This window comes from Antechinus flavipes, chromosome 5 (assembly GCF_016432865.1).
Source record: "Antechinus flavipes isolate AdamAnt ecotype Samford, QLD, Australia chromosome 5, AdamAnt_v2, whole genome shotgun sequence".
NCBI classification, from domain to species: Eukaryota; Metazoa; Chordata; class Mammalia; order Dasyuromorphia; family Dasyuridae; genus Antechinus; species Antechinus flavipes.
This window is the reverse complement of record NC_067402.1, coordinates 161,715,951-161,731,283: the sequence shown is the minus strand read 5'-3', so window position 1 is coordinate 161,731,283 and position 15,333 is coordinate 161,715,951. Positions and strand designations below refer to the sequence as shown.

Below are 15,333 nucleotides of genomic sequence, written 5' to 3'. Positions count from 1 at the left end.
GACATATTATGGTGGGAAGATGACATTAAATTCTCAATGGCCATGCCAATGGAGAACAAGGTCTTCAGGTTTTAAGATTCTATAAAAGCTTTGAGTATAGTGACTGGACAGAGCAGTTCTCCTTTCTGATAGCCAGGCTGTATAAATAAATGCAAGGAGCCTAGTAATTGGCCAATATATGACGAATCATTTTGATATAGCAATCCAATAATCAAATCAAAATTCAAAGTGGCCATGATTCCTAATTATTCCTCTTCTGCTTTAGTAGTGACAGTGATGGAATGGTAGAAAAGAGGGACAGGAAGTACTAAAAAGAGCTATAACTAAAGTGATGCAGCCAGGAGTTTTCCAGGCACCATTATCAAAGAAAATTGTTTCTTGGAGTCATTAGATTTCCCCAGGGTTCTTTCCGAGTCCTCTCTGGCCAGTAGAAATGAATTCTGCAGGGCTCTGCCATCCCAGAGCAAAATAATCTCTGTTCCCAGAGGGTCCAGACTTTGACATACCTCTCTGATCTATGAAAGAGCTTCCTCTTATGGAAAACAGTATGTTTGGGGGTGGGGGAGGGTTCAGCACCCTGAGGTTTCCTACCTGCTTTTGTCTTTTACCATCCCTCTCACCCTCCGACAGACTTCTGTCTCCACAATATAATGTATAGGAGGGGATATTATCTTTAATTTCTACCCCTGTCCCTCTCAAATGAAGAAATTCCTAGTTATTCCTCTTTTTGCTGAGAAACATGTAATTTTCAGACTATTAACACTAACTCAACTAAGTATGTGTTATTTGTACAGTAACCATGAATGGACATTATTGTATTACAAGAACTATATCTAGAGTAATATTTAACATTTGGGGAGCATGGATAAGGTTAAACATTTCTCCCAGAGTAAGCAGCATGAAAGGGTCTTTCAAATTGTAAAAGTAATATTCAGTGAGGGAGGGAGAACATAATTCACCAGACCTTATGGATGTAGAGAGTCTGGGTATATCCCCTTATTGTGGTAAAGAACAGAATCCTAGGACCATAAGGTCACTGCTACAGAAGTCATGGTGGTGATGGGAGCTAGGTAGGTGGGCTGAAGCAGGAGATCACCTAAAGTACAAGGAAATAAGTTGGCCATTTAGTAGGCTCCCATGTAATTATTCTTGCTAAGTGCTGAGCTTAGTTGTTTCGGTACTACAGAAGTGGGTAACTTGTCAATGATCTCTAAATGTAGGCATCCCGGGCAAAATTATAGTCATCCCCACCTTAGTTGTAACATTTTTAAATAAAAATCAAACTAGAAGACAAAAGAAAGTTGAAACTAAATGAAGTTTACCTAATGGGTTCTCCTCAGAGAAGCCAATAAAGTAGCTGGTGGAATTGATTTTATCATGTGTCTATATCATTTTATGGGATATGTACAGCTATTTTACATGCAGTGCTCATCATGAGCACTTATAACAAGTCCACTGTGAAAATAATTGTAGCTTATGAATCCACATCTGTTGCAGAGAATAAGCAGGTAAAACAATCCTAAGAAAACTTGATTAAAACAACAAATTGAGAAATCCATACATACTTTAATAACTTTGCAACTTTGATGCAGCTGGGAAAGCAGCAAAAATATATTGAAAAATTTGGCTTGAGTTTATGAAACTAAAGTAAATAAAAGCTTATAGTTAATACAAAAATCTAGTGATTATATACTACAGATGTTATCTTCAAGTGAAAATTTGAAAAGAACAAGATATAGGGGGCACTAAGAAAAGAGACAAAAAAATTTAAACCTACATTTTAACAAACAGGAAACAATTGATCAGCAATATGGAAGTAATTTGTGAATTGGCTGTTTCTATGTCAGTCTGGTTAGAGGAAAAATGAAATTAACACTAAAGTGGAAGAATAAAAATGAAAAGACATAGCATTTAAAAAGATAGCATGGAAATGAAACAACTCTAAATTATTTAATCACTTTTTTTTTTGAGACAAAATAGAGACATGGACAAGGGAACGGACATCAAGAAAGATTATCACATTTCCTAAGGAAATTTAAGTAGTGTAAATGAATTGCCAAGAGGAGAGAAGGGAGAAGAGAGAGGAGGGAACAAAGAGGTTGAAAGAACAGAACTTGCTCAAGTTAGCAAATACTTGATTTCCTTGCCAAACAAAGAAAATGGCAGAGAAGGGGAATGACAGTTTGGAATACAGATCTATTTATGCCAAGAAAACCCCAAATAGGGTCACAAAGAGTCGGACATGACTGAGACAACTCAACAAAGGAGTCTGAATGATTCCAAGCTTCTCCCTGAATCCAAAAGCTAACTTTTAAAACAGTTCATACCTTTTGGACCAATGCTTCTACCACTGGAACTATGCCTCAAGGAGGTTACTGACAGCAAGAAAAGATCCATATGCACAGAAGTATTTATAGTAGCATTATTTGTGATTACAAAAATATGGGGGAAATATGTGCCCAATAAATGGAGAATGCCTCAACAAGCTGTCATATATGGTTGTACTGTATTATTCTTGTACAATAAATAATAAATATGAAGAAGTCAAAGAAACATAGAAATGCTTTTATGAAGCAAAAGAAAGGAATAAAGAAGATTCAAGGTATTTATAAAATCACTAAAATAATGTAAATGAAGTTAGCATTTAAAGAGAACAAAACTATATTGAAACATAATAGAAAATGTTAGTACCATGCAATTGATACTAAAGGAGATAGTCCCTTGTTTCTGATAACAATAAATAAATTAACTTCTGTGGTATATAATTTCTTGGGGAATTTTGGCATTTATTGAGAAGCATCTATTATTTAAGACAAAACATATTAATAATGTTTTTTTAAAGTTATGATCAAAGAGATAAATGACTGAAAAAGCAGGTGGGTCTGTTGTGTATTGAAAGCAAGGTGGGATGGTCCATATGCTATGAAGGTAACCATGTAACGTCAAGAGACTTAGAAGAAACAGCCCAGAATACTGGGTGGATAGTCCATAGAGAACATGGACAAGAGTGCAAGAATGAAAAGGAAATTAGGAGTTTACATCTGCTTGTATTCCAGTATCGATGACATTACAGAGCCATCTAAGTATGGAAGCACTGATATTATTTATTAGCAATGAGCAACTTGTGAGGAGAAATCTCTTGACCCTTAGGAAATAAGAGCATTCAACATTCATGATAACATGTTATGCTGAAAAAAAAAGGACCAATTTTAGATATTTAGAGGGATATCATGTAGAAATGGGATTTGATTTGTTTTGATTTGTTTTACATGATTCAAAAAGGCTAAACTAGGAATAGTGGATGGGAACTGCAGATGGGAAGATCTCAATTAGTTATGAGGAAAAATGTCCCAACAGTTAGAATATGCCCAAAGCTGAATGGGCTGTTTCAATAAGGAGTGATCTCTTTATCACTGGGAAGTCATTAAGTGAAAATTTTATCAGGTGCATCATAGGGGAAATTACTGTTTTTATATGGCTTGGAGAAGTTGAACTCTAGGCCACTTTCCACTACAGAACCTTTGATCTTGTTAAATCTCTTGGTGCTATGGTTCAATTACCACACAACTCAGAAGAGTTACTTTAGGCCCTGTCCCCTTTAGATATGCTTGGTTTAAAATATCAATCATAACTTCTACAAAAACAAGGATGAAGCAAGTTAGTTCTCACTCAACTCTCCAGATCTGTAGATTAGTGCCATGGTCCAAAATGACAGTCCCTAAGATGTGGATAAAATGAATGATTTATTAGAAGAGGACCCAGCAGTATTAAAAAAAAAATCTTAAGAAGTAAGTAACAAAGTAAAGAGGATTGGGGAGGAAAAAAAGAGTACTGCATCTTTGTATCTAGGACGGAGCACTTTCTTTCAAGTTTCAAAATTGGGAAGGTATATGTAACGATAAAACTATATACCATTTCATACTTAAGAGGATTTGTTAGTTTGCTTTGGTTTTGGAAAGAAACCAAGAATTGATTTTGCCTTATTTTTTCTTTTACCTACCCTCCACTCTATGTCCCTTTTCTTATGTCTTCAATTCCCAATATTTAAAAAAAAAAAAAAAAAAAAAAAAAAAAAAAAGGACCAATGCCTTATTCTCCTGCTCAAAAGCTGTAACGGTAAGACTGGGAATAGAGGACCTTTCTTCAAGTGTACCCTGAGTCCTAGATCTGCCACTGATATACACTGTCTGCCTGACCCTGTGTAAGTCATTTAATGCCCCAGGCAATTAATTCTATTAAATTTCAGAACAATCAATGGGATCAGATTTATAGCTAAAAGGATCCTAAAGCAGTTTGGTCCTCTACATTCAAGTTGCAGGCTCAGTGAATTGCCCAAAGTCACACAGTTAATAAGTCTTAGAGGCAGAATTCAAATTCACTTTATGAACTAAAACATAGTGCTTCATGGGAGAGAAAGCTTTCAGTGATGGAATTACATTGTGCGATAATAAAACAATAAGTCCGTGGTGTGTATGGGAGTGGGCAAACATGTACGTGTGCATGCACTTATTATACCAAACAACTTTTTAGCGAGAAAGTATCTACACTGAGAGCCTAAATTTTGTGTTCATTGCTCGGCTGAATGATTCAGGTATTCAATTTGTTGCCAAGTCTGCCCCCTGGTGGAAAGTGAGAGTTACTTCCTCCTGTCAGCTGAGAAGGCAAATTGTAATTAAAAAAAAAAAAATACAATGGTATTCTCTCACACATCAGGTCTGCATAAGGCACTGTCCTGTATATAGATACTGTGCCCTACACCCATCAACAAGGCAAAAACATCAGACTGAAAGCAACACGGTGCAATGGGAGGAGCGCTGGTCGGGTACCAGATAGCCAGAGTGCAAATCCCTCCTCTGTGGTCTTCCCTGTACTACCTGTGTGACCTTGGGCAAGCGTGTAATCTCCTTGGGGCGTAGTTTTCAAGTGTGTGTGTGTGTGTGTGTGTGTGTGTGAGAGAGAGAGAGAGACAGAGAGAGAGAGAGAGACAGACAGACAGACAGATAGACACAGAGACACAGAGACAGAGAGAGAGACACAGAGAGAGAGAGACAGAGAGAGAGAGACAGAGACAGAGAGAGAGAAAGAATGAGAGAGAGAAGGAGGAAAGAGGGGGAAGGAGAAGAGGAGAGAGGGAAGAGAGAGACAGAGAAAGACACACACAGACAGAGAGATAGAGAGAGAAAAAGAATGAGAGAGAGAAGGAGGAAAGAGGGAGAAGGAGAAGAGGAGAGAGGGAAGAGAGAGAGACAGAGAGAGACACACACAGACAGAGAGACAGAGCGAGAAAAAGAATGAGAGAGAGAAGGAGGAAGTGGGGGAAGGAGAAGAAGAGAGAGGGAAGAGAGACAGAGAGAGGATTAGATGACCTATTAGGCACCTTTAGCTTCTAAATCAATAAACTGTATAAAATTTAAAATACAATTATTGCTGACATCAAAGAAATTCTTTTCATTACTGACAAGTTTTAGTATTGTAAGTTAAATAGAAGTACATATATACACAGATAGAGAGATGTTCATATACAGAGAGAGGGAAAGAGGGAAGGAAGAAGATAGAGAGGGTGGGAGAGAGAGGATGAATTTCATTCCATTTCATAGGGGAAGAGAGAATATAGGAAAGATAAAAAAGAATTTCTTTGTATTTCATAGGATGATTGTATGATTATATAATTAATATGTGCAGAGTATTTTCATGATAAAAGTGATAAGACTGATTCTATTAGAATTTAAACAGTTATTCAATGGAACCAAGCTAATTATTGCTATTCTCAAATTGGTATTTACTTAAGCAGGAATGTCTGACCAAGTTGGTCTGTTTAAGATTCTTTCAACCACTTCATCAAGTTCTGAAGAAACAGTTATATTTATAATTTAAAAGACATTCTATGAAATTCAGGGATTTTCTGTTTTATGTGCATCCAATAAAAGAACAAGTATCTGCAAATAAGATAAAAGAGTAAGTGATACTCTCGCTAAAGTCCTATTCTGATGCCTTACAATGTGGAAATGTTCCTCTATGGCTATGCAATTGGAGGAAAAATTCTGTCAGGTATGACTAGAGGTATCCAAATGGTATAGAATGTAGAACTTGGGATCATGAAGATCTGACTTCAAATCCTGACTTATACACTTATTAACTTGTGTAGCTTTGTGCCTTAGTTTCCTCAAGGGGATAAGAAAAGCAGCAACTTCAAAGATTTCTTGAGAGGATCAAAGGAGATATTTGCAAACTTTAAAGTGGTAGATAACTTCTAGCTGTTGTTGTTGTCATTATTAATAATTAAAATAGGGATTGATGATAACTTTGATCTCTGTTGTACAAGGATCATCCTAATTTCAGATAGGCTGATCTCCATATCATCAGGATGCTAAATTTTTAGAAGGAACAACTTTCAAAGCCTAATTTGAAGAAGAGTGATGGAGGAGGTTTGCAAACTATTCAAATCAATAAGTAGTCAAGCAACATTACAGACATACCATTTGCCAGGCACTGTGCTAGGCAGCAAGACATTGTAAAAAATCATGAATCTTTCAAGTATCGAAGCAAGGAAGTTAGTGTTCACTTTATTTAAATTTCTTTAAACCAGCAAGATATTGTACTATATTTAAAATATATCAATGTACAAAAATTGATATATATACAGTATCCTAGGAATAAAAGTATTCCATAAATCAAAAGAATTTGAGAGTTGGAAAGTAACTCAGATGCCACCTAATTTAACTTATACCTGGATAGGAATCTTTTCTATTATGTCTTTTGCAATAATCTTCCAGTCTTTGCTCAAAGATTTCAGTTAAGGAAGACCATTACTTCCCCAATTAGGGCATTTCAAGTTGGGCATCTCTACATATTTTCACAGTAATGGGATAACCTGTATTGCAAAGTGGTAAGGAAAATGTTTTCCGAATTGTATGTTTTAAATAATTCTGAAACTGCCTTTCAGATAAAAAATCACTCTGAATGCTGGTGGACAATAGAGTGTTTTTCCCTTGAAGTAGTGATTCCCAAGCAAATGCACTGACTGGAGCCATCCAGTGGTGATTTAATGTGCTGAAGGAGGGTGATACAGAGTTCTACCTAACAGAATGCAGCACATCGTAGGCAGATAGTATTGTGCCCTCTGTACCGGCTAATCAAGAGATGAGGATTTTGGTGAGGAAGAGGGACCGATGACATATGCTGGGCCATAAGAAGAACTCTATGAGACAGAACAATGGAAGCTCAATTTGCATGTAGAGGACCTCTTGAAAGATATAAGGCAGAGGGATGAGAGGGAGTATGGAAAGCAATGGAAGAGAGAACTATTATGGACAAATGATTATAGGAACTCTCTGCTAAAGCCCCATCTAAGGCAATAGTCTAAGTGATAAAGGCTTCATGTCAGTCAATAACCACTAATTAAACACCTCTTATGTGCAAAGCACCATGCTAACTGCTGAGGGTACAAAGAAAGTCAAAGGACAGTCTCTGTCCTCAAGAAATACATGGTCAATTGGGGGAGACAACATATACTGATAAAAACTAGCTATCTACAGAATAAATTGGAGATAATCAACAAAAAGAAGGTACTAGAATTAAGGGAGACAGGGAAATGTTCCTATAAAAGGTAGAATTTTAGTTGGGACTTAAAGGAAGCCAAGAGAAAGGTTTGGAAGAGGTAGAGACCTCAGGGTTCTTTGTCGTTAACAAAATCTGCTTATCTTTTGAGCCTTAGGTACTTAAAAAATACAATAACCTACTAGGATGGTATCAGACAGGAAGTTCCCAGGTTATCAGGGTGGTTGGGGGGAAGACCAGAGAAACAAGAGACAGAGAAATTCTTGATAGTATATATTTGGGCCTTTTGTGTCCCATGAGATTTATTAACACAAAGATTGCATATAAAATGACACAACTATGTCAACTTTTCTTGTGTGTACATAGGAAGTTTATTTGAATTTCCCCCATAAGAATAATAATAAAAAGAATGTGAAATTAAAAGAGTACTTAAACCAGACCCTCTCAAAAACCCAATTAAGTCAGCAATTACTGAAGTGGAGATATTGTACTTTGGCTAATGTCCACATACCCAGGAAAAGAACCCTGATAGTATGGTTTCTATTAGAACTGGTTATTCTCTTTACTTGGAATCATTTTTGACAACATTTCTTTAAAGTTTACAAGGTCAGGATTAAAGTATTTTGAAATCTTACTAGAGCCTGTTTTGACATGACATTTTTCTTTGTTACAACTTACAAACACAGTCTTGCTCATTAGAAAAATTAAGAATTGTGACCCGGTTTCTTCAGATGTCCTTTAGTGAAATATGTAAGCTCAAACAAATATAATGTTTTTTCAGGGTCTGCCCATTATTTTGAACTAGAATTATCCAAATAAATAACATCTTTATGTAAGGAATTCCATAATCCAAGATATTAAATATTTTCTTTGCCCCTTTTATCACTTAGACCTTTTGTCCTCAACTTGCCCTTATAAAGAGCAATTAGATGGTGCGGTGGATAAAGGACTGGGCTTGGAATTAGGAAGACTCAATTTTCCTGAATTCAAGTCTGAACTCGGATGCTTACTTGCTGTGTGATCCTGAGCAAATTCTTTACCCTATTCGCCTCAGTTTTTTCATCTGTAAAATGAGCTGGAGAAGGGAATGTCAAACTACTCCAATATCTTTGCCAAGTAAACCCCATATGAAGTCACAAAGAGTCAGACAACTGAAAAATGAATAATTGGGCCCTCATAAGCCTGAATGGCTTTTAATCTGATGCTCAAATCCCTTATATGTTTGACTTGTTTTATAGAGTGGGAGGGGAGAAATATTGATTTTTAAAACTGATGCTACGTCTACCACAGGTGCCATCTTTGACTGTTGGCTACAGTTCCACTGAGTTCTCTAGCTTTCTTCAAAATATCACAAAATCAGTTAGAAAAACTAGAAAGTTGAATTTATCATTAGGAAGTTTTCAGTTCTTCCTTTAACTCCCATTCCATTGCACTCCAGAAAGTATAGTATTCATAATGATGACACATTTTTCATGCCCTAATGTTTACAAAGATTTCTTAAATAAGTAGTTCAACATTATTTCATCCTATAAAAGATAAACTGAGGCTTAAAGGAATAAAGTGACTATATAGTTATACAAAAGGAAGTGACTGACTCAAAACTTGAACCAAGTTCTTATAAATATCTATATTTTTATAAGATCTTTCAAAATGGACCACTTTATGAGTCACATAATGAGAATCGTCTTTCAAGTATCCATAGTGCTGTTGCCTGGACATTTATCAAGAAAATCCATGGAAATTTCACAAGGAACCAAGCCTGGAAGGTACAGTTTACCATTTCATACTTTATTGTGTACTAACTCACAGAAATGTATGTCACTATAATAAGCCTTATTGTGGAAATCTTGTAAGCCACAATTTTAAATGATTCTATCCAATTTCAGAAAGACAACTCTCTAACTCTTGACAAAGAACTCTTACCTTATAGATGCATGATTTTGCATTCAAGAAGAATAGCTCAATGGTGGCGTTATCCTTTAGGTATGAAATGCTTTCAATATAGAACCTAAAGAGAAAACAGAAGAGGCAGAAGTTAAGGGAGCAGCAAAGTCTACTGATACTGAAAACTATAAAGACATTGAAGGAGGACCAGAGTGTATACACAGACAAATGCAGAAAGATTTCTTAATTGGTGGGTTTTTCTTTATCTAATCAATCAATATTTTCTGAATTTTAGGAAGTACATTGAGAAGTAAGAATGTAATGGAGCGTACGTAACTGGGATGGTAAAAAGACTTGAACCATAGCATCTTAGAACATTTCAGGGAAATGGACAGAACTTGAGGAGAGGATATTGCACTTGAAGAACTGTCATGGGAAAGAATATTTTGCATTGGTTTGTTCAGTCCCAGAATGTAAAACAAGAAATAGTGGATGAGAATTATAGAGAGCTGGATTTTAGCTCAACATTATGATGACATGAGGAACTCCACCTCTTAGCAATTTGAACTGTCCAAAAGTAGAACAGACTGCCTCAAGTTGTAATGAATTCTCCATTAATGAAGGTCTTCAAATGAAACCAGAAAAAACTACTTGCCAGTGACATCATAAAAGGAATTGCTCAGCAAGTAATTGGACTTTATGACCCCCTGTGGTTCCTTTAAACTATGAGATTCAATGTGTTTATATTATACCTCTTTAGGAAAAGACTATTGTGATTTCAAGCATAGTTATATCTGTCTGTCCTGTATGACTTTCCTTATACCTAAAGTAATGATTCTACCATTAATTTGTGAAACAGGGGCTTTGCCCTTACTATTTCTTTAATTCTTTCTTCATTCTTTCTTCAACTTGCCTTGCTACTAGCAATTTTCAGCATTAATTTATTCTTTATAATCCAAATCAAAGATGTCAAAATCCTGACCAGAATCAGATTAAAATGTAATTGTGAAATGTTTAACAAAATAAATAAAAATAGAATAAGATAGATAATGTTAATTTCTGCTTTTCTAAGTCAATAGGTGGACTGAAGGGATCCATTTGACACCATCCTCCAAATGGATTGGGTTCAATTGAATGTCTTTTTCCCTAATAAGTTGAATAGAATGGAGAGGGAATTGCTATGATTTCTACATATCCAAAGAAAGATAAGATTTCCTAATTCTGTGATACTAATGCTTATAGTACCATATGAAATTGAATTTATACACATCTGCTATACAGATGGTTCTTAGAAGTTTATTTTTCCCCAAGATGAAAGACACTGAAATTATTTAAATTCACATGCACAAAAATATATCTTCACACATTGGCTTCAGAATTTACTTTTTGCTAAAACATTGCCTCTGCAGAATCTGTGGCCACACAGACATGCACAATGTAGTTTTTAATGCCAGAACTTTGACTTTTAAAATGGCTTGTATATTTTTCAATTATCATTGAGTAAATTCTAATATGGTATAATGTCTGCTAGTGTTTGTTTCCTATAAATCCAATAACTACATTTATTATGTTTTCTAAAAATGGGGGGAAAATTGGAAGCGATTATTGAACAGCATGACTGGTGGAGCCAAGATGGCAGAGTTGAGGTAGCAACCCAGCCAAACTCTCCAAACATTTCCCTCCAAATAACTAAAATAATGCTTGATTGAATTTTGAAGCCACAGAACCAACAGAAGGTTGGGGTGAGATACTTTTCCAGCCTCAGACATCTTAAGAAGTCAGCAGGAAAGGTCTGTGTTACTGGGGTGGGTGATGGCCCTACCTGTTAGCGTTGGAAATGACCAAGAGGGCAGGAGCAGCTTTGGAAGCTCTCAGTCCAGAGATGATAAGGGCGTCAGACAATTAGTCAGAAAGAGATTACAAGGGACTCTTTGCTGGTGCTGGTGGCAAATCTCTCACTCACATAGAGTTCTGGGTCACTGATCCAGAACAGAGGAGTGTTTACAGTCAGTTGTGAAGGAGTAGGAGCTCTGGCCACAGTTCAAAAGTAGAGAAATGTAGTGTTTGCAACTGCTGAAGAGCAGAGGTTCTGATCACAGTTTCAGGGCCAAGAAGAAAGCTAGTAATTGCACTCTTAGGAAACCAGGGGCCCTTCCTGAATATAGACTAGAGCATAGGTCTAGAAAGTAGTCATCCTACCTCTCCTTAGATTATACCACTGAAAATTTAAAGATTCCCAGAACAAGCTCTGAAAATGAGAGCATGGAAAAGCTTGAAGCTTGAGCCAGGGCCTTGTTATCCATAAATGTACAAATATCAACTTTAACAGATAGTGTAAAATCAAGAAATAGGTTTGGGAAAATAAGCAAACCCGCAACCACAAAAAAGAACTTGACCATAAAAAGCTACTGTGGTAAAGAAGACCAAGACACAAATTCAGAAGACAATATATGAAAATGCCTATAATAAAAGTCTTGAAGAAAAATGCTAATCAGAAAGCCAAATAGAATTCCTGGGAGAATTATGGAAAGAGTAGCAGAGGAAAACCTGGGAAAATTAATATGGTGCAAGAATATTATGAAAGAGAATTAACAGCTTGATAAAATAGGCACAAAATACTGAAGAAAAGAATTCTTTAAGAAACAAAAGAGACCAAATGAAGAAAATAGAGGTACAAAAACTTATTGAGGAAAATAATTCCCCCAAAATTAAAAGGACCAAGTAGAAGCTAATGACTCCATGAGACATTAAGAAAATATTAAGAAAATAAAAATACTTTTTTTTTGTTTTATTGTAAAATAAAATATATAGAATAAAATGTGAAATATCTCATTGGAAAAACAACTGACCTGAACAACAGTGTATGTCACTTGAAACAGAAAGACATATCCACAAAGGTAGAATAGGAAGATAGAACAGAACATATTATTCTTCAGCTGAATTAAAAAAGGCAGGAGTAATAATCATGATTTCAGACAATGAAAAAGCAAAAAAAAAAAAAGCATCCTAATTAAAAGAGATAATCAGGGAAACTATTTTGATAAAAGTTACTAGAGACAATGAAATAAGAGCAAAACCTTTTACAGTAAGTTTCTCTAATAAAGGCCTCATTTCTCAAATATAGAGGCAACTGAGTTAAATTTATAACAAGAAGAACCATTCCCCAATTTATACATTATTAAAGGATATGAACAGGCAGTTTGCAAAAGTCATATAAAAAATGCTCTAAATCATTATTGCTTAAATAAAGGTAAACTAAAACACGTTGAAGGTACAGCTTCACATCTATTAGAAATACTAAATGCTAGAAGAGATGAGTGAAACTAGTTACACTAATAATAAAGCACTGGTGGAATTGTGAATTGGTCCGACCTTTTAGGAAAACAATTTGGAACTATAAAACTATGCATAGTCTTTGATCACTACAAGATCTATACCCCAAAGAGATAAGTAAAAAAGGAAAGAGAAAAATACGCCTAAAATTTTTTATAGCAACTCTTTTTGTAGTAATAAAAAATTGGAAATTGAGGGGATGTCCACTAATTGGGGAATGGCTAAACAAGTTGTGACACATGATTGTGAAAGAACACTATTGTGCCATAAGAAATGATGAGAGGCATGGTTTCAAAAAAACATGTGAAGAAATATGAAGCAAAACTAGCAGATCAATTTAAACAATAACAGCAATGTTTTAATGATAATCAACCATGAAAGACTTAGTTATTTTGATTAGTACAATGATCTAAGACAATTCTAGAGGGCTCATGATGAAAAATGCTATCCACCTTCAAAGAAAGAACTGATTGAACTCTGAGTGCAAATTGAATACAGTTTTCTCACTTTACTTTTCCTGCTTTTTTTGGCACTACGGCTAATATGGAAATATGTTTTACATGATTTCACATGTATAATTTATATCATATTGCTTGCATTCTCAGTGTGTGTGGGAAGGGTGGGAATGAGGAAAGGAATTTGGAACTTTAAAATAAAAAAAAAGAATGTCAAAAATAAGTATTACATTTTACTTTAAAAGAGAAGTATGATTATATGCAAGTTGGGCATCATTTATGTCACTAATTAAACTGTATACTTTATGTAAATGTAACAAATTATATTCAGAAGAATGACATGTTAAACTCTGCAGAAAATTTCACATTTGCTATAGAAACTATTTTTTAGGCTGTGGACAAAGGACAGGACTCTATCACTGCCTGGGGCTAATGGTCTTTTGGGATAGACACTCATGCTAGGAGATCTGGGAAAGGTAGAGGTCAGGAGATTCCTCCTGAAATAGTTTGAGAAGCATGTAAAAATATGATTTAAGGCAGGCTTAACGGTTGCATTGGTGTATTGCACAGAGTCCAAAAGAATCTTTCTATACTTAGATTGCTGTAGACAAAAATGTGTTTTTATGCATGGATCTGTCTTTAAGTTAAATGACATCACCTCTTCACAGGTGGAATGAAAGCTAAATGATAGCAAATGCCATATAATGTCTAGTAAAATGCTGATTTATTCTTTGTATGAATTTTGGAATTATTAGGGAAGAGAATGGACAGATTTCAGTTCAGGAAAATTTGGATATTCATCTTAGTAAAAGCTAACAGATGATTTCGTGAAAGTTGTTATTGTTTGTTTTGGCACAATGATTCAGAGACTTTATTGCTCTAAGTTAATGACACCTAATACTGGTTGTATAATACCCAAGGGAAGGAAAAGATTTTTCAGAAATGGAATTCCAAGTCATTGATGCCTGTTTTTCTTGTGTTGAATATGTATTTATGGGATTTTGGCAGAAGTAAAAACCAGAAGTCAATAAGGAACACTTTGAAATCTTCCCTGTTCCAAAAATGTCATGATAGCAAACTTTGTTTTGAATTTGATTCATTTGGATTAATCAATCCTTGTTTTAAGGATGAAAGACTTAAGAATGAAATAAGAAAGAAATAATCATTCTTATTTTGTAAATTAGGAAACAGCACCAGAGAAGTAATCTCAGTAGGTAGATTTAGGGTTAGGATGAGAATTCTGGTTCTTTGAGTCCCAATCCAGTGCTTTTTCATTATATTAATAAGTCTATTAGTCATTCATAATTGATTGTGAAAGATTTTAATCCGATCATCTCATATTTAGACTAAATCAACTATAGTGACAAAGTTGGAATTAATTCTCAAGATAGCTAGCTAGCCCAATGGATAGAATGCTAGGTTGAAAGTCAGGAAGACATCAGATAAAATCTTGTAATTAGTATTTAGATATCAGCTCAAATGGAGAAACCCATTTCTCCCTGGGTTACCTTAGTAACCCAGGATTTGGTTTCAAGTCTTAGCTCTGTCAATTACTAAATGATTTTAGACCTCACTAAACTTTTCTGGGTCTTACTTGTCTCAATATGTAAAATCAGGAGACCAGACGATCTCTAAAATCTCTTCCTATTATTAGTTATCTAAATGCAAATTTTGCTTTCTTAGGAAGGATAGGTTTCCTTTTATTGCAAGTCTTCAAGCAAAAGTTGGATGATTATTGTTGGGTATGATATGGAAGACATTCTTTTTCAGGTTAAGGTTAGACTAGATGGCCTTTGAGGTTGCTTCAAGCTTGAATCTTTGATTTTTCAAAGTCAATGGAAATAGTAGCATCATGATCTAATATGGAATAATGAAGAGGAACCCAAGAAAAAATCATCTTCCACTTGACAGAGTTCACAAAGTTGTTTCCTGTGTCTTTGCTTGTCAGATCAATAGACTGGAAAATCCTAAATAATAAGACTGTCACACACTGGCTGTGTAACCCTGAAAAATTCACTTAAGTCTCTGTGCTACAACTTCCCACCTGTATTGTGTCAGAAATAGAATTTGTACTTACTAACCCCACAAAAGCTCGATTTATAAT

The 15,333-nt window shown here is 35.2% G+C and overlaps 1 protein-coding gene across 4 annotated transcripts in view; it reads right to left on the bottom strand.

Annotated features, from left to right (window-relative positions):
- FRMD4A (FERM domain containing 4A) overlaps positions 1-15,333 on the bottom strand; it is a 737,403-nt gene that overhangs the window by 140,902 nt on the left and 581,168 nt on the right. For all 4 annotated transcript variants that reach the window (XM_051962747.1, XM_051962746.1, XM_051962745.1 and 1 more), the window contains exon 5: positions 9,481-9,565. In XM_051962747.1, coding sequence (XP_051818707.1) covers positions 9,481-9,565 — 85 coding nt within the window. The remainder of the gene's footprint in view (positions 1-9,480; positions 9,566-15,333) is intronic.